Here is a 20,027-nt window from a genome sequence, read left to right on the forward strand (position 1 = left end):
TTTGATAGATTGCTCAGGTATTCTCAGCTGGAGGTGAGAGCGATATGTTTGCCCACTACATCTTCATGGACAATCAGTTCTACCTGCCAACCGGATCTGGTCTTCAGCTTCAAGTGTCCCTTTCTGGAATAATTACACCAGGAGCCAAGACTGGGTTTACATTAAGAAATGTAAGTACAATGGAAACTGATTGAAAGAACTCTGTCCTCTCAAAAATTGTACATAATACATGTACCTATAGAGTTGTTTTTCAGATTGTGGCCCAAACATCCAACAGTTGATTTAGTTCTCCTAGTACTAAACCAACCTCATGTTCAAGCTAAATTTGGATAGGTCTTTTACTTAATAACATAACCGGCAGGAACATTAACAACACTCACACCTAACACTACTTGCCTTATATCTGGATACTTACATTAGGTTAAGCTTGTAAAAAGTATAAATATTGGGGCTATAAGCCCCCTGTTAGGGAAAACAATGGACAGCATTCCCAATGGGCATTTTGCCACTAACAACTGCCAGCATTCCCAATGGGCATTTTGCCCCTATGCTGAACCCTGCCTGCTATGTACAGGTAAAGGAATCACTTCAGTTCATTTATTCTGAATCCACTTTTTTCCTCAGTTTGGCAAAACAGTCCTCAAAATAAACAAATGAAGGCAAATTTAAGCAATCCAACTTACCTCTCTGGTGGTCTTGCCTTCCATCTCATTTCTGTTCAAAAGTTTTAGCCTCCATTAGATTATCCATTATTCTACACATACAGGCATGTCAGATTCCATGTGCTGTGGTCTTGTTCCTAAATTCCTATCCGTAGTCTGAATGTGGAAAACTTTAGTCAGTCACTTGGCTGCTAACCTTTTATAATATGATGACTTAAAAAAAGCACACAGGCTTACAATATCACCTTGATGCATGCAAGAAATAGCCGTGGCTTCATTGATTTCATTTTGAAAAATTCTAAATATGTCAAATAATTTGCATTTTGTATGAAATGTGGGTCTAATTTTGTGACTTTGCCCTTTTGCAGGCAAAAACTGAACTGTCTCTGAAACCAGCAGTGGCTGTGGAGTTTGTTACTCAGTTGGGAGTTCAGATCCCAGAATTCTCCCGCCACGCAGTCCAAATGAACACCAACATTTACCATGAATCTGGAATTCAGGCTCGTGTCTCTGCAAATAAAGGACAATTCAAACTCTCTGTCCCAGCACCCACCACTCCAGTAAAACTCTTCAGTATCAAGTGAGTAATAGACAAAAAAGCAGAAGTTGCCTATCTATCGATCTACCTATCAGCATTTATGTATACAGAATACATAACAGACAGCTAAACCTTCCATATGCCACGACAATGCTGAAACTAATAATGTTGACTTCGACTAACTTATGAGTATTAGGAACAAATACAAAAAAATATTTTTTTGGCTTTTCTACGGTATGTATAAAAAAAAATTAAATTTATAGGTTGAACAGTCTTTTGTATTGATGATCTCTCTCTCAAGATCCCTGATTTATGGTCATCAGTGAAGCTGGGTGATCCAGCAAAGCTAGAATAAATCTGGTGCAGAATTGCAAACATTTGCTTACAATTAGTGAATGACTTTTGGTAAATCCATTCCAGGTTTGTTGGATCGCTGAGCTTCACTAATGAAGGTGTATTCTCTCCAGCCTTGGAGAGCTTTAATAAATCAGGGCCAAAGTGTCTTTTGACATCAGAAAAAGTTCTACCAATACAGCCATTTATATGCCCCTAAACCCCACCTGACCATGGCAGATGTTCTTTATATGAAAAAAATAAATAGATAGGCAATTACTTAACACTAATATATTTTTGTTTGTGTTTAATCAGCAACAAGATTAACTTGGTCTTTGCATCAAAGACTGAAGTCATGCCTTCCATTATTGAAAACCGTGAGGGGAAATCCTCTTGCAAGCCCCTGATCACAGGGTTGCTATACTGTACAAACATTGTGTATTCTAATGCCAGCTCAATCGATGGAGCCCCCTACTTTCCACTCACTGGAGAAACCAGGTTAGTCTATGATATCCATAACTTGTGACATTAAAAAAAGTTTCATTTTAATAATAGATCTTTAAGGTTTATTTCTCATTTTTGAAAGGTTTGATCTGGAGATCCAGCCAACTGGAGAGGTGCAGGAATATTCTCTAACAACACGTTATGGTTCCAGCCAGGACACAACAGATAAGGTGCGCTTTCTGCAAATCTCCGCTCAAGCAGAAGGTGGGTTTTAATTCCCTGTTCTTAGTTCTGCTTTATAATTGTATTTGATATATCTGCTTTGATGTTTTTTTTTAGATCTTAACAGATCTCTAAAAAATATTTTATCTGTTTTTCAGGAGTTGAGGCATCAGAGGCAAGTGTTACCTTTAAATACAACTACGACAAGATGACCTTGACTGGCGATTTGGAAATTCCCAATGCTAATATTAACCTTGGCACAAGGCTGAAATTAAGTGATGACTCTGATCAGATCATTAAATCGTATACACTTACTGCTGAAATCATCAACCAACAGGTTCCAGAAGTCACACTGACTGGCAGGATTAGGTAAGCAGTCATACACCTTTTTGACTGTTAACAGGTAGGGAAAATTGAAATGAAATGGCTCCTAGAATAAACTTAAAAGGAAGAAAGGTTGAATTAGAATAGCTTATTTATATATTCTATGTCAAATCATACTACATTTTGCAGTGTTTATATTGAACAGAGTTTATTTTTAAAATACCATATTAGATTATTTTATAATGGTCCCCATACCTGCCTTTGAAATTTACCCAAATGCATCATTTCTATAATAGCCAGGGCATTCTTACAATGAACCCTTAGTGACACTGTAAAGGGCAAGTCCATCCAATGGGTGAATAGTGAGAATAAATCACCCGTATATCCACAATATTTGGCTGCTTCGCGTGAGTAGACAAGAGAACATAGGAACAAAAATCTTAAAATTGGAGTCTAATGTATACAGAAAAAAATCATAGATGGCTGGCCAAGTTCTACCAGGAACTGTAATATATTACTTTGGATGACTGACCTGTTAATATTTAAAGTGATGCTTACAATACACATTAGTTATATTAATATTGTGTCCTCTATTGTTAACAGCTTTGTTAGTTATACTAATGGGAGGGCAATTGTTATCAAAGCTGCAAAAATCTTTTGGGTTTGGTTCGGAGGCATCATCAAAGTGGATGGGACTGCAGTGGTTCACCACTTTTTGAATGTGAAAAAACTTTCAAATCTCATGTTCGTTATAGTAGTTGTCACCACACTTAGATGCTCCATTCGGTTCCAGTGGTTGACATTGGGTGTCTGGGGTAGTAACTGCATGACAAATTGATTATATGTCTGAACATTATCAGTGTCATTTAAAGCAAATTCTTATTTCCATTCACAGCTATGATCGCAGGTCACAAGGCACAGTGAGTGCAATCCTAAGCATTCCCAAATTAAACATAGAGGCCAAAACAAATGTCGATGCTATGAGTGTTAGTGGATACCACAAGCTTCAGATACAGTCCTCTGCCAGCATCTGTGCATTGTCCGCATCTCAGAACCTTGTGTACACATATGGTAAGTTTCATCCAAAGGGGTGAAAAAAATAAACAATTATCAGAGTATGAATTCTGATAAATTCCTGTGAGTTACTGATTTTGATTTTTTCCTTTTTGAACATGCCTTCTAATTCATTTTAAACAATAGATGATATGATGGGTATCACGTACAGTAAATCAAACATTCAGTACCCAAGGGCTACATTTATAATGTATTGCCAGGTTTTGTAACCAGTTGGCCAGTCCTTTATTATTTTAATTAACGTATTTATTTTATACTAGAGACATGGAAGGTTATATCTTAAATTCTAACTGTTTTCTGCTTCAGACAACGAGAAGGTCAGTTTGCAGTGGAACACTGACAGCAACAGCAACATCAAGAAGATCCTTTCCAACCTTCCTGAGTTTCAGTTCTCGTTCCCCGAGGCTATAAAAACCTATGCAAATGATGTGTTGGACCATAAGGTTGCCCAGACTGACATGACCCTTCGCCATATTGTGTCGCAGTCCATGGTGGTAAGTTTTTTTTGTTTATTGTCTATAACTAAATTAAAGGGGTCATGGAGGATACTTGGGTCTTATTATAGCAAAATGAGTTAGCCAAACAATTCAGCATTTCAAAATCCAACTTTTTAATTTTCAACTTTGCAGTTACATAATGCGCATTTAAACATACCAAAAGCTGAATTCTGTTTTTAAATGAAACAAAGGCTCAAAAGCATAAATAAAAAAGAAATAAGAGAGAATAAAAATTACAGCATTCCAAATAAAGTAATACATTTTCATTGTGGTAGCTGTTTTGGGGTTATAGAATTTACTCTTAACCGGAGTGTAGCTATATTAGTTTGAGAAGTATCTCAATGGCAGGTTGCTAGTATAGGATTGATTAGCACATTCTGAGCACACTTAGGTTGGCAGTCTTGAAGCAACCTAATATTACTAAACCTAAAATAAAGGTCGACTTCCTACAATGCATTAGTTTAGCAATTTAGTTTAGCAATTATTAAAACCATTGTACTTTTCTCTGGGGAACATATTCACTTTTTTCAGTTGGTGGAGACCTGTCTTGGAGAAATAAGTTGTTGAAGTCAGAACACCCATCCAAATTATTCCAGCACTCCACTTGACCTTTTCATTCGAGAAATACAAATTTAAAAAGGGGTTCCAAATATCCCCATTCTATCCACAACTAATAAAAAGCAAGTTTTGGTTTGATATACATATAGGGGGAATAAAATAAAAGGAAATATAATAAAGAATTGACTTGTTTTGGCTTTAGAACTTACATAAATAAAGAAGAGTGTCTGCACTGTTTCAAAAGTCAATTGGTAGTTGTTTCGGTTGTGTGATGTGGGGAGCCCCTTGGTGTTAGTATGTGAAAGTGTTTCCATCCAAACTAGAAACACTGCTTAAAATCTCATCAATTATGTGTCTGTCAATTTAATAAATAATACTTTCTGTATATTTTTTTAGGCAACTGACAACATGCTGCGCAAGGCATCAAAGGAGAGTCCATACGCCCAAACACTTGCCAATAAACTGAATGCATTAAAAGAAATGGATCTGGAGAAAATAGGCATTCCACCTATTCCAAATGATCTGTTTTTGAAAAGGTAATCAGTGGCTTGGAGCTGCTTTGCTAAGTAAATTAAGCTCTTCTGATGCATAAAGAAGAATGTTATGCAAATGTTTCTTTACCCCGTGCACATGTTCACTGCATTGCACTTTTTTTCAATTGTGCTACATGTAATTGTTGGAGAATCCTTGAACTCACATCATTCTCTGCACAACTACTGATATTCAGATCAGGTTGCTCATGGGTATGTTTACAGACAGAGAGCCAAGGCCAATTGATGCAAAGCCCTGTTGCATTGACAGCTGTTGCATTATGATATTTTTTCACAGGGTGGGGGGTTCTTTAGGTAGAGTTAAATTTTGATTTAAGATTTGGGTTTGAAAAAAGTAATTTTAGCATCAGAAAGCAGAGTCAAGGTCTTAACCATTCAACAGTCTAATACCAAGACCCTGACAAAGCCTAAGACTGACTGCAAGGAATGAATGTAGGCAATGCATTAAGCAATCTAGCAGTTTAAACTTTTTTTCCTTTAGAAGAGTATAACCCACATTTTGGTTGTATGTTAGGAATTGTCTTGTGCTTTGTTAGGAAAAAAATGCTAATCAATTTATCTTTTTTATTTGTAGTGATGGGGAAATAACTTATCGTTTCAACAAGAACAGTTTTACCATCAATATCCCACTGCCCTATGGTGGAAAGTCATCCCAACAAGCTGTACCATGGACAATGAGATCTCCGGCTTTGGATCTAGAGTCTGTGGGAGTAAAATTCCCATCTCAAGAGTTCAGGATTCCAGCTTTCACTATCCCTGAGTATTACCAACTTAGAATTCCCTTAATTGGCCTTCTAGATGTCTCATCCAATATTAAGAGCAACTACTACAACTGGTCCGCATCCTATTCTGGAGGCAACGCTACTAGTGACATCTACTGGTTCACTTCTCGCTATCAAATGAAGGCAGATGCCATTTTTGACATTTTGTCATATTCCATAGATGGTAAGTTAATATACTAAACACATAACTATTTTTATAGTTCTACCTATATATCAATTCCTGATAACATAAAAATGTATACTAAAAAACAGCTTCAAAATAATGACCGTATACCAAAGAAGTGAAGTAGTCCAACAACCCTAAATAGAAAACTGATGAAGCCAATTGGGGTTGCAATATAAATGAAAAGTGTAATTTCCTGCAGCCATCAACATGCAAGGCGTAGATAGTGTTTGGTCCCAGGAGTTGACACAAATTGAAGACTATCAGAATATAGGGAAATAAGCTGCCCAGTATCAGGTTTAGGAAAGTGTTGCATCCATACACTAAAGGAAATAATACAGATGGGAAAATTGGCATACAAAACGTAGATACATTTTGAGGTATAGAGCTGTGGAATTTTAATTATAATATTTGTATAGCATGATTTATGGCCTTTATATAATAGAACATTTATCCTTTTGTTCAATACCTTACAAGCTGAAAATTATTCAATGACAATAGCTTTTACTTGATACTAGTTACAGGGAAGAGGTGTACCAAAAGGAAAATCACAAATACATGAAGTGTGCTTGCCAAAGCCTGGATCAATATTAAATAAGAAAAGGAGAGAGAAAGACAGTTTTTTTGGCAAATTACTTAGTAAAATAAAACAATTGTATTGAATACATTGCATTGAGACAAAGCTTCACAAGGTAGTTTTATGTAGTAGGGCATAAGACTGTTTGTACATATAGCAGACTAACATAATCAAAGATTTGTCCCGATTCCCAATGCGTTTCGCATACTTGCTTCCTCAGTTTGATACTGTTGTATATTAATCTCTGTTCCATGATAGCAATTTCACCCGGACGTGTGATTGCAAGTAAAACCTAAACTTTCAGGTTGTGGTATAGCTAAAATAGCCTTAGAGTTAGGGTCTATCTCATAGGAGCTAAGTAGGGAGAATGTAATGTGATAGCTCCAACTTTTAGGTCCTATCACTTATAAAATTTTAGTGGAAAAATGAAAATAAGTAGTAACAGTCTTAAAAACATCTTTTCACATAGTCTTACAACAATAAGATGTTAAAAAATAAGTAGTAAAATAATAAAAAAAATAATTAAAAAATAAAAAAAATAAAAAATAAATAGTTTTTTCCATGCTAGAGGTCTCTTTGCTTATCATGTGTGTTAACCACCATGTCACAACATAATTAACAGATACTAGCATCAAGCATGTGATGATAAAAATATTTGTATTAAATATGGTTGCAGGAAAAATACTTAATCATTTTAGTCAATATAGTAATAGTAATGTTATTGTACACAACATTATGATTCCCTCTAGAATACAAAATGTATCCATACACTTATTTTATCTGCTTTGTTTTAGGTTCTGGGGTGGCAACATATGATCCCAAGAAAACATTAAGTCTGTCCTATGAAGGATCTTTAAGTCATACCCTGCTTGAATCAAGCATGAGATTAAGCGAGCAGTACAATTTTAAGAGTAACCAGATCTTTAAAGGATCCTATACATATCAGGCTAGAAGCGTCCTGGGATTAGATACTTCTGGAGCTCTTTCAGCCAAGTCCTCAACAGCAAATAACGTACTGACAACAGAGATTGAAGCTAATGAGCGATTTGCTATACCATACTTGTTTGCCAATAGTGACTTAAGACTTATCACTACACTTAACACTGAAAATTTCCAGGCTAAAGCTGATTCCAATTTCCAGTTTGACTCCTCTTTCTTGAAAGCAACCAACAAGATATCTGGAATAATCTTGACAGAAGCAATGACATTGACTTCAACCACTGAATTGCTTGATGGAGCTTTAGTTAACGTTATGTCTTTAGATTACAGGAACAAACAGCTGACTTTGAAGTCCGATACAAATGGAAATTACTACAATCTGGTTGGGCTAAACAAGCTTGAGCTCACTATTTCAAAACAGAGGGCTGCCATGCGCTCTGAATGTCAGGCCAACTACAAGCGTAACAGGTTCTACACTCTTCTAACTGGCTCCCTGAATTCTCTTGGTCTAGAACTAAATGCTGATGTGACCCTTAATAATCAACAAAGCCGAGCAGCACACAAAGCTACTTTGAAGCTTAGCCAAGATGGTCTGTCTACTAGTGCAACAACCAGTGTCAATTTTAGCCCCCTAATGCTGGAGAATGAGTTCAATGCTGGTATTGGATCTTCAGGAGCAGTGATGAAAATGATGGCAAATGGCAGATACAGAGAAAACAGCGCAAAGATTTCTGTTGATGGAAAAGTTGCCATGATGGAACTGTCTTTGGGTAGTGTTTATCAAGCAACAATTTTTGGTTTAGACAGCAAGCATCTGCTTAACTTCAGGGTTAGCCGTGAAGGACTGAAATTCTCGAACAACCTAATGGGCTCATATAATGAGATGAAACTGGAAAATAGTAATGATCTGAACATTGCTGGGTCTACCTTACAGTTTACCTCTAAGTTTGAAAATTCCTTAAACTCTGACAAGTTCCACAAGCATAGATTTGACTTCCAGATACAGCCCTACACTATGACATCTTCACTGAATAACGAGCTACAATATGGTGCCTTGGAATTTACCAACAGAGGCCAGCTTCAACTTGAATTTTTCAAGTTTAATATCAATGGGAATGTCAGGGGAGCATTTAACAAGGATGAAATAAAGCATTCTTATGGATTCTCAGTTGGCAACCTGGCTGCAAACATCAACACAGACACCGTTGCAAATATACAAGGAGCAGCTCACACTCATAGATTCACTCTTGATATTGCCGGTCTCTCAGCTTCACTTAGCAGCAACACAAACTGTGAAGCAAAATCTATGCGCTTCAGTAACAGGATCCGATCTGTTGTAGAGCCATTCACAATAACCATCGATTCTCAAACCAATGGAGACGGAAGACTGCTTATTTTTGGAGAACAATCAGGACAGCTTTACAGCAAATTCATTTTAAAAGCAGAGCCTCTTTCCTTCAACTTAGTCAATGATTACAGAGGATCCACTAGCCATTCACTGAGTACAGGAAACACACACACAACTCTTCTAGACTACAAGATCAACCTGTTGTTCACTCCAGCAGAGCAGTTAAGTTCTCTGAAACTGAAAAGCAGCGTGAACCAAAATAAATACAATCAAGACCTTAGTGCATACAACAACCCTGATGGCATTGGAGTTGAGATTAATAGTCAGGCTCTAGCAGACCTCTCCATCCTAGACAAAGAAATCCGACTACCATTTGCCCGGTTCAATCCGATCGATGCATTAAACCTAAGAGACACTGTAAACAGTCCTCAAGAGTTCAGCATTTCTGGATTCATAAAGTATGACAAGAATAAAGACATGCATGTCATTAGTTTGCCTTTTATCGAGAACATGTCCTTGTATTTTGAGAAGATAAGAACTGTAATCATTGATGCTTTACAAGCTTTGCAAAATTCATTGAAGGAAGTGAATATTGACCAATATGTACAGAGATACAGAAGGGCTTTGGACTCAACAGTGCAGAAAGTAACAGACTATGTTGAAAACTTAAATGTAGAAGAGAAGGTTAGAGTAGCAAAGGAGAAACTACAAGCTTTAACCAAAGAATATAAACTTACTGCTCAGGAAGTGCAAACTGCAGTTGAGGAATATTTTGAAAAAGTTCAGTACCGCCTACAGGTCTTTCTGAATGAAATAGACAGATACATCAGGGAGAATTATGACTTTGAGCAGCTTAGAAGATCTGTTGAGTTGTTTATACAAAGATGTGTTGAGAAACTAAAGGCTTTAGAGTCTGAATACAGAGTTCGAGAGCAGATCTTTGAAATCGTCCAGAACATACGTAACCAACTGGAATCATTCAATATCAATGATTTAGGACAAAGCATGGCTGCCTGGATTCAGAATGTAGATGACCAATATCAAATTAGAGCTAAGCTTCAAAAACTTTTACAGCAAATCCAAGTTTATGTTCAGAGAATTGATTTTGAACAAATAGCACAAAATGTAAAAAAATCCCTGCAAAGCATTGATGTATCCTCATATATGGAAGCGATAAGAAACTCTTTGCCAATGGAGAAGCTCAAAGTCGTTATTGAACACATTAAAAATCTTATTGCCACACAATTAGAGGAATTTGAAATCGGCGAGAAAATAAATGCTGTTGTTGACAAACTTCAAGACTTTGTGGTCGATTATGAACTTGACAAGAAAGCTGAAATACTTCTGGAAAAGTTTGTTGAATTCCTCAACCAACAGAAAATTAAAGAGACAATAAAAAAGCTAACAGATATGCTTAATAACATCGATATCAGACTCCATTACAAAAAAGTTCTTACTTTTGTCGATTCTACAGTCCAGCAAGTGAGAGACTATGACTTTAAGAAGCTCATTGAAGACATCAACTACTACCTTGACATTGCAATAAAGAAGATGCGGTCTTTCAATTACAACAAGTTTGTGGACGATGTTAACATGTGGATCAAGGAAACAACAGGAAAGCTAAATGACAAAATGAAGGCCCTGGAACTGCCCCAGAAGGCAGAAGCCCTACGACAATACCTGAATAATGTAAGAGCAGTGGTAACCGAATATTTTCAACAAGTAAGAGACACCAGACTTGCTGCTATCATGCAGTGGTATGAAGATATCATGAAGTCCACAGTACTAAATGAGTGGAAGACCAGAACAATTGAACATCTTGAAGATGTCAGAGACAGAATCTATTCAATGAACATACAAGAAGAATGCAAAAAGCATTTACAACAGCTGAGCCAGGCCTACAGGCGCTTCCTAATGTTTGTAACAGAGCAATGGAACCTTGCAGCTGTTAAGATTACCAAATTTGCTGAAGAGAACAATATTAAAGAATGGTCAGACAACATAAAATTTTTTGTAGAGGAAGGATTTGTTGTACCTCAAATTAACTTAGGATTTATACGCATTCCTGAATTTGAGGTTAGCCTCCGGGCCCTTAGGGAAGCAACATTTAGAACACCTATCTTTACTGTACCCTTCACTGATCTGGAAATCCAGTCTGTGGAGATCAATTTTAGAAAGCTAAGAGATATAGAAATTCCAACAAGATATGTTACTCCAGAGTTCACTATATTGAACACCTACAAAGTATCATCATTTGTTATCGATCTGAATGAAATTAAACAGAAGGTTGTTCGATTAATTGATCAGATAATTTCAAGTGACTTTTCCGTGCCATCTCCAGAAGTTTTCTTGAGAGATCTAAAGATGAGTGACATGGGGCTTCCTGAATTTTCCATTCCAGAAATCTATATTCCTAATATGCAACTTCCTGACTACAAGATCCCTAAACTAAATCTGGAAAACTTTCAGTTCCCTGACATACAAATCCCTGAATTCCAACTTCCAAAGATCCCACACACTGTCTCTATCCCCACATTTGGCAAGCTTTCTGGCTCATTTAGAGTAAACTCACCATTTTTCAGCATGGCAACTTTAGCTGAGGTCAAGAATGCTACTGTTTCTGAAAAGTCACCCGAAATCATTGCATCACTAACAACAGAAGCTACATCAATGATTGAGGCTTTGGCTTTCACTTTTGATGCTGATGCTCGAATTTCTGCTCCTATGCTGGAACAGTTGATCTTCAAAGAAACTGTGTTGTTGTCCCATCGCAATGTAAAATTAAATCACTTTAGTGAGATCACCTTCATGTCAAATGTCATTCAGACAAAGATCCAAACCAATGCAAATCTAAGAACTGAGAAAAATTCAGCGGAGTTGCAGAATTCAGTTATCATGAAAATACAAAAGAGAATCACAGCAGATATTACAACTAAATATTCCCATAGGTTCAATATTCCAGAACTTGGCTTTACAAGTCAGCTTGACCTTCAAAACGATATGGACACAACTGTGGACATTGGACGCATCACCCTAATATCTTCTGGTAAAGGAAACTGGAAATGGGCTTCCAATTCTTTCTCAGATGAAGGTAACCATCAAGCAGATCTAAAGTTCAACCTGAAAGGTGGCAAAATTGAGATTTTGGGAACCAACAAGATCAATGACAAATATCTAAAATTAGATCAAAGTCTTAATTATGACTCAGTTTTCCTAAATTTTGTATCACTTGAAATCACATCAAAGGCAGATGCACCTAGCATTGGAAACAGCATTGTGACAGTTAAAGGAAGAGCACAGGTTAATGAGATGAAAGTTGAATTGGAGGCAAACCATAACTCAGAGTTAGCAGGCAGAGCAACTGGCACAGTAAGTAACAACTTTGCCTTTTTAGCAAAAGCATTTGAAATAAAACTGTCTACCTATAACAATGGTAATCTTAAAGTTAGTTTCCCTCTGAAGCTCACTGGCAAAATTGACTTCAAGAACAACTATGACTTTACCCTAAACCCTAATGTTCAGCAAGTACAATGGGAGGTCAGTGGAAGATTTAACCAATACAAGATCGCTCATAATATTTTACTAGGTAATAATGAAGAAAATATTGGAATTGCTTTGTCAATGGATGGAGAAGCTGTACTTGACTTTTTAACAAACCCAGTCTCTATTCCAGAGATTCCCATCCCATATACCTCACTTAAAACACCACAAGTAAAAGATTTCTCTTTGTGGGAAAGAACCGGTCTGAACAATTTGTTGACATCAACTAGGCAGAATTTTGATCTAAGTATAAAGTTTCAATACCAAAAGAACAAGGACATGTTTGCAATTCCTCTGCCCTTAGATACATTCTTTGATTCAATTAATACAAATATGAAGAGCCTCAACAAAAGATTTGAAAGTGGGCGAGACAAAACTTTAAATTACTTGATGGATTCCTATAACCAAGCTAAGTCGAAGTTTGACAAGTATAAGGTAGACAACCAGGTAAACAAAACTCCCAGAACCTTTAGGATTCCAGGATACACCATTCCACTAGTCAATATTCAAGTGTCTTCTTTCTCCGCTGAGCTTCCAGCTTTTGGATATGTTGTTCCTAAAGAAGTTAACACCCCAAGTTTTGTGGTTCCAGTAATTGGATTCTCTTTCCCAACCTACAAGTTAGTTCTACCCTCACTTGAAATGCCTGTTTTACATGTTCCAAATTCCTTACGCAGACTGTCACTTCCAAAAATAAAATTACCAACTGATCAGAACAGTATTTTAATTCCAGCTATGGGTAACCTTACCTATGAATTTTTCTTCAAATCCAATGTGATTTCACTCACCACAAGTGCTGGAATATATAATCAATCTGACATTTCTGCCCGTGTAAGCGTGGCCTCCACCTCTGTGATTGACAGTCTTCAATTTAATGTAGAAGGTACTACAACACTTACCAGGAAGAGAGGGCTAAAACTGGCTACAGGGCTAGCTGTAAAATCCGTCTTTGCTGAGGGAAAACATGAAAGTTCCATAACATTTGGAAAGAAAAACATAGAAGCATCTGTCATCACAAATGCAAAAATGGACACAAGCCTGATAAAGAGCAATTTCAAACAAGAACTTAATGGCAACACAAAGACAAAGCCCACTGTTTCATCCAAAATTACCCTCACATATGATCTTAATGATGCATTATTTGGAAACTCAGCTAAAGGGAAGCTTGACCACTCCTTAAATCTTGAAGGACTTACATCTTACTTTTCACTGGAATCTCAGACAAGCGGAGATATAAGTGGAATTATTTTGTCTGGACAGGCATTTAATGGAATGTTCACCAATGATGTAAACACCTACCTGAACTCCAACGGCCTCAGGTCATCTGTGAGACTTGTGTCCCAATCTAGAGCAGACAGCATTGGAAACATTGACTTGACAGAGAGTCTAGCTGTTGAAGCATCTACAAGCCGTGTATTTGCTCTTTGGGAACATAAAGGAGAAAACTATTTCAGGGTCACCCCACTTTTTACATCAAAGGGAAAACAAAACAGCAAAGCAACTCTAGAGTTGGCTCTTTGGAGCATGCTAGCAGACATTCAAGTTCAGATTGAGCAACCCAACTCATTTATTGAAGCTGCATCATTAAACCAAGGCATTTCGCTTACCCTTAATACGGAGAAACAGGAATTTAGTCTGAAAGGTCATGGAATTCTAGAGTCCCTTATTGCTGCTCATGACCTGAAGCTATCTAATGACCAAACCGATGCAAGAGTGGAGGTTGGTGGTTCCCTGCAAGGTCATGTAAATTTCCTACAGTCAATCATTCTTCCAGTGTATGAAAGAAGTTTGTGGGATGTCTTAAGACTTGATATTACAACAAGTCCTGACAAGAAGCAATACTTGAATGCATCTACATCACTAATTTACACAAAAAGCAGCAATGGATTTTTCTACCCTCTTTCACCTGAAAGGCTAGGTAACAGCTATACAATGACCTTCCCTGGATTTAATCTACCAAAAGATGCCAGTCTGCCTTCAATACTTCCAGAGGTCCAGTTCCCTTCAGTCCCCATCAACGTGCAATACACAGCTGGCGAAGATTCTAAATTATCCTACGTTGAGCTCTCTATGCCACAATATCAAGTCACTGTACCAAAATATACCCTTCCTAAAACTTTCTACAACTTAGATTTCAACAGCTTGTTTAACAAGATAGCAGATATTGACCTACCAACTATTGAAATCCCAGAGCAGAGAGTTGTGATGCCACCAGTTAATCTGAAAATGCCGGCTGGAATTTACATCCCAGCATTTGGGGCCCTGTCTGGATCCGTCCAGCTTGCAACCCCAGTATACAATCTCACATGGACAAACAAAGTGGAAAACAACGCAGAAGGTCTTGTTGGTTCTATTGATGCCACCAGCAGTTCAACACTACGATTTCTCGAGTTTGACCTAGATGGTGAGTTTCTTTGTTTCTCAGTATACTATTATCAAATAGTTTTATGAAGTGAAAGAAAATGTAATTGTTGAGGATAAATACAAATGAGCAAAATATAAAAAAAATATACATGCATGTGCCATAGAATTTCATTTACATAACAAAAAATTTAAGTAACATGGCACTGTGCTGTTCTATAATACTAAATGGTCATTAAACAGATCTTGCATGGATTGTTATCAGAATATTAAACACTCAAATTCAGTTATTTATTGTTTCGTCTTTTTTTTTTTTTCTACAGCTTCATTGGCAAGTTCTTTAACTGGAAGAACTGTGAATGTTGTTGGACAGGGAAGTCTTGCTCATGTAGACCTTAGTGCTGTTTGGAAGGAGCAAGCCGTTTTCAATGGACTAAGGTAACCAAACTTCTTATTTATTAATAGACTGGCCTATTCGCTCATGTTGTCCACATATTATATAAAGCCTACAGGGGAGGTGGGTGGTTACTAATTAGCAATATGTTAGAGGAGGAAGGTGATCTGATCAGATTGTATAAACCAACAACCGAGGTGTCCTCCTCCTCCATGTAAAACAATTACATGCAAGGAAATGTAAAATAAAAAACACTTGATTGGTGCTTGCACATAGTCAACTAAGTTACGTGAATGAACTCTTGGAGACTAGAACAGCTAAAACTCCTTTAGTCTTCTAGTAATAGAGCTGGTTAGAAGAATGGGGTCTAAAGATAAGCAGTATAGCTCTGACATTGATATATAGCCACATACCTTGGCTTTTGTTGGGTATTTTTAATTCAAAACAAGCTCACAACATAAATGATCCACCTACATTTGCATAACAATTTAAGTATCATACACATAGGGCCTGATTTATTAAAGCTCTCCAAGGCTGGAGAGCATACACTTTCATCAGTGAAGCTGGGTGATCCAACAAACCTGGAATGGATCTGGTCCAAGGATTGAAAACATTCGCTAACAAATGGCAAATTACTTTTTCATCAATCATCACCCAGATTCACTGCTGAAATTGTATCCTCTCCAGCCTTGGAGAGCTTTAATAAATCAGGCCATAGAGTCTATGTTCTTTTTATTGAACATTCATAATGTAAAGTGCAGAGTTTTACGTAACTTTCTTTTTTGTTTCAAAAAGGATGCAAAGCCACAATTTTGAAGTAGACATCACAAGCCCAACATTCACCAACATACAGATGAAGTGCCGGCATGATGAAAATGGTCTTTCCTCATCTATATATTCTCCATCATGTGGAACTCTGGGACTTGAACTGGAAAAGGACTCAAAGACAATCAAAATAAAGCTCTACAGCCGTTCTTTGGTAGGTAAAATATATAGTGAAAGCTACTATATATGTAGGTCCAGTCAAAGCTGGAAATATAAATCATAATAAGTTAATTAATTAAAACTTAATTATTTCTGGTATCAGAGGTTTTACTAATATTCAACTGTTCAATTGAAAAGGAATTAAACAACTTTAAAAAATATATATATATATAAATTCAAAATTCTGAACTTTAATTTTTTTTTTAATTCTTGAACTTTAATTTTTAATTAATTTTTATTATTACAGTTATCAATTATCATTATAAATACATTGTAAGTTTAGTGTATTTTAGAACAGAAGGTGATTTCTAATTCCAAGGCAACAAGTCTAGGTAAACTAGGCCTACAGTTTACCACATTAATCACTGCACTGAAAGAGTTGGTCATTTTGGTATATAGGATAGTAAAAATTTTTTTACATATTATTATTATTTGTTATTACTGTCTTATAGGCATCTGGAAAGGACACATTAATTTTGAAAAATGAGATATCCCTAAAGAACCCAGATAGGATTCAGAACAAACTGAACTGGCGAGAGGAAGCTGCTCAAGATGTTCTTGATGGTCTGAAGGAGAGACTGCCCAAGATGTCTGATGCTGTCTACAACTGCGTCAATAAATACCACAAGGAGCACTTGGGAATGGACATGAAACATGCTAGTCTACTTATGAAAGAACGCCTCCAGTCCAAGGTTTCCTCAGCATACCGATCTGCAGCCGATCAAATTGACAAGATGGAATATCAGCTTCGTTCAGCAGCCAGAGATGCCAGCGGCAAATATGCCGATGTTATGTACAAAGCACAACAATTGTACCAACAGCCACCAGACATGTCATACCTAATGAGTGATGGTGAGCTTGGAGCTCAACTCTATGAAAAATCAATTGTCGTTATAAGAAACTACCAAAACACAATGAGAGATATTATTGATGCCTCTATTGCATTTTTAAAGAACACCAGATTTCAATTACCTGGACAGACCACTAAATACACTGGAGAAGAACAGTTCAACATGGCTATGAAATGGGCAACATCAAAAATTGAAGAATACATACAGAAGATACAGCAGCTTCTCGATAATTTAATTCAAAGAATTAGTAACACCAACTTCAAAATCCCCGGTACAGACACAGTTATTGAGGGCAAACAAGTTGTCGCAGTTGTAAAAGATTTTATGAAAGCACTTCAACAGGTTACTAAAAAGATTTTTAATGATCTCCAAAACTTCAGCCTTGAGAAAAATTTGCAGCAGCTTAAGAATGTGATTCAGGATCTGTCACAGAAATCAGAAAAAATAATTGAAGCCCTTAGGTCTAGAAACTTCCAGGATATGAAACGACAAACTCAACAGATGTACAATGATGCAGTGAACTCCAAATACGTGCAGTATATCAATGACCTTGCTGATAAAATCAAAAAGGGAACTGGTCAACTGGTAACTGTTTGCCAGAATCTGTATGAAGAACTTTCAGAAAAACTAAAACAGCTTCTAATCTATGCCAAGGCCTTGCGAGAAGAGTATTTAGATCCAAATATCATAGGGTGGTCTGTAAAATATTACGAACTGGAAGATAAAGTCATTCAGTTCTTTAAACTCATTATAGATTCACTAAAAGAACTTCCATCAAAATATGGAGTAAATGTCTCAGAATATACAGAAAAAATGAAAGAGTTTTTGAAGGAATACTATGAGCAAGCCAGGGTTCTAGCAACCAATGCAGAAAACAAAGGACAGAGGCAGGTTAGAGAATTTGCATTAAAGGTAGAGGAGACAGTTAGTGAGTGGTCAAACACTGCCAGGAAAGCTGCTGCTGATCATTCACAAATCCTAAATGCTAAACTTCAAGAAGCTTATAATCAACTTCTCAGCTCTTACCAGAATTTCCTTGCCGAAGCCAATAACCTTATCGAGCAGACCATCCAAAAATGCAATGCACTCATAGAGTTCATCACACAGATGTTGCAAAATTTGCAGAATTCTGCCAGCGAGGGAATAAAATCATACCTTTCTACACGTAAAGGAGAAATCAAGCTAGATGTACCCCATCCCTTTGACTGGAAATCCTTTGATGAAGTTCCCCAGGTGAGAAGTGACATCATAACTAAGAGAATGGAAATTGCACGTTCTATGGTCCTTGACGGCATCGACAAAAGCTCAAAGACATGGGAAGAACTACAACGCTTTATTGAGAAACAACTAGAAGATGGAAAACTAACAGCACAGCAGATCATAGAAAATATTCGTAATTGGAAGAAAAACTGAACAGATATTATGTACTGTAGTAGCTAAACTTTAAGGTTTTTACTTTGGGAAAAATAATAACAATCCGTTTATATTACATATTGAAGGTATTGTCATTTCTTTAAATGAAAAAAGAAAAAAAAAGTGTTTATTTCTTTAAGTTGAACCAATAAAACATCTTTGTTATAAGCTGGCATTACTTTACCTTTTTAGCTATCTTTCTTTATTTAGATGAAAAGTAATCAACATTAAAATGTATCCTAACATTTGCCTTCAATGACTTTTATTTACAGTAAAATAAGTGTGATTATTGTTATTAGGTGTAAGACTAGAACCATAATATTAAATTTCAAAGTGTACCTCAACCCAAGAGAGAAAATGTAGTATATTGCAGCTTACCAGACTTTAGTGGCTTAGTTAGTTTTTATTTTTCAGGACAAGAAATATACAAACTATCTGTTGATTCTAAATACCATTGTCAATGTATGTTTTCTTTGCAAAAATAGCACAAAAAACTTATCTTTATTGTGTAAATGACTAATCCCATTAATCCACCATGTAATTGAGATGAGCAGAGGGAGACAAGTTTGAAGTCCAGTCTGTAAAACAACCATCGCCCTTTCATTGATAAAACTGAGAAATGAGCATAGCTACCCAGAGACTTGTAAATGTAATATTTGCAGAACTATCAATATAAATTATCTTTAATTTTGATTGTCATAAATGCTCATTGCAAGATTTCCATTACTATAGCCTATCGGCACACACTCTTTGCAAATGCCATCTGCAAGGATCACCACTTTTACACAAGATAATATATATATTGGTTCCTACCTGCATTACCAATTACCATGTTGTGACAGTTTTCAGACAAGCTTAGATGTAAAGGCTTTAATACGAAAAAATGTGTGACCCATATGCAGAACAATACAAAGGAAAGCAAGCCCTTTCTCTCTTCTGCCTGTAGGTGCACTCCATATGTGCCTAATGGTAGCACCAGCTCTGTATACATTATTCCTGTCTGCTTAGGGAGTGGAATTGTGTTGTTAACCAATTTACCTGACTCAAAAGTCACCCATAAGACCTTACTGTATGAGAGTCATGAAAAAAGAAAGCAAATAGCAATACATGCATATTTCTCATATTTTATCCCCTTGATAATTCTGCAAGTACAGAAAAGTACCTGTTGATCTACCAGATTTACAATCACCTCTTCCTGTTGTGAGCTAACAACACACAGGATTTGGTGGACTGAAATTTAAAATGATTGATGTCAGCCCTGCCTGTTATCCTTTGGTAAAGGATTTTGAATTCTTCTCATCATCTCCACAATATATAAAGGAAATGTTCAGTAGTTTAAAATAAAAATTGGAAGCACTACTTAGACTGCTTGAGATAACACATGTGGCAGAATGGAACAGAATAATGGTAATGAAAGGGAAATTGAGAAGAGGTAGATGGAATAAACAGGCAGCCGTGATATAAAAAATGTA

At 36.6% G+C, this 20,027-nt stretch overlaps 1 protein-coding gene across 1 annotated transcript in view; it reads left to right on the plus strand.

The window, feature by feature from the left end:
* The window catches only part of APOB (apolipoprotein B), a 34,418-nt gene extending 15,618 nt beyond the window's left edge, over window positions 1-18,800 (plus strand). The window contains exons 17-29 of the mRNA XM_072407486.1: window positions 9-170; window positions 1,031-1,242; window positions 1,849-2,031; window positions 2,120-2,241; window positions 2,358-2,568; window positions 3,419-3,594; window positions 3,904-4,091; window positions 5,049-5,188; window positions 5,778-6,148; window positions 7,520-14,956; window positions 15,237-15,351; window positions 16,103-16,286; window positions 16,744-18,800. Of these exons, the coding sequence (XP_072263587.1) occupies window positions 9-170; window positions 1,031-1,242; window positions 1,849-2,031; window positions 2,120-2,241; window positions 2,358-2,568; window positions 3,419-3,594; window positions 3,904-4,091; window positions 5,049-5,188; window positions 5,778-6,148; window positions 7,520-14,956; window positions 15,237-15,351; window positions 16,103-16,286; window positions 16,744-18,555 (11,313 nt within the window). The 3' untranslated portion in view covers window positions 18,556-18,800. The remainder of the gene's footprint in view (window positions 1-8; window positions 171-1,030; window positions 1,243-1,848; window positions 2,032-2,119; window positions 2,242-2,357; window positions 2,569-3,418; window positions 3,595-3,903; window positions 4,092-5,048; window positions 5,189-5,777; window positions 6,149-7,519; window positions 14,957-15,236; window positions 15,352-16,102; window positions 16,287-16,743) is intronic.
* The last annotated feature ends 1,227 nt before the right edge of the window (window positions 18,801-20,027 follow it).

The sequence above is a fragment of the Pyxicephalus adspersus genome, chromosome 4, assembly GCF_032062135.1.
Source record: "Pyxicephalus adspersus chromosome 4, UCB_Pads_2.0, whole genome shotgun sequence".
Classification (NCBI taxonomy): domain Eukaryota; kingdom Metazoa; phylum Chordata; class Amphibia; order Anura; family Pyxicephalidae; genus Pyxicephalus; species Pyxicephalus adspersus.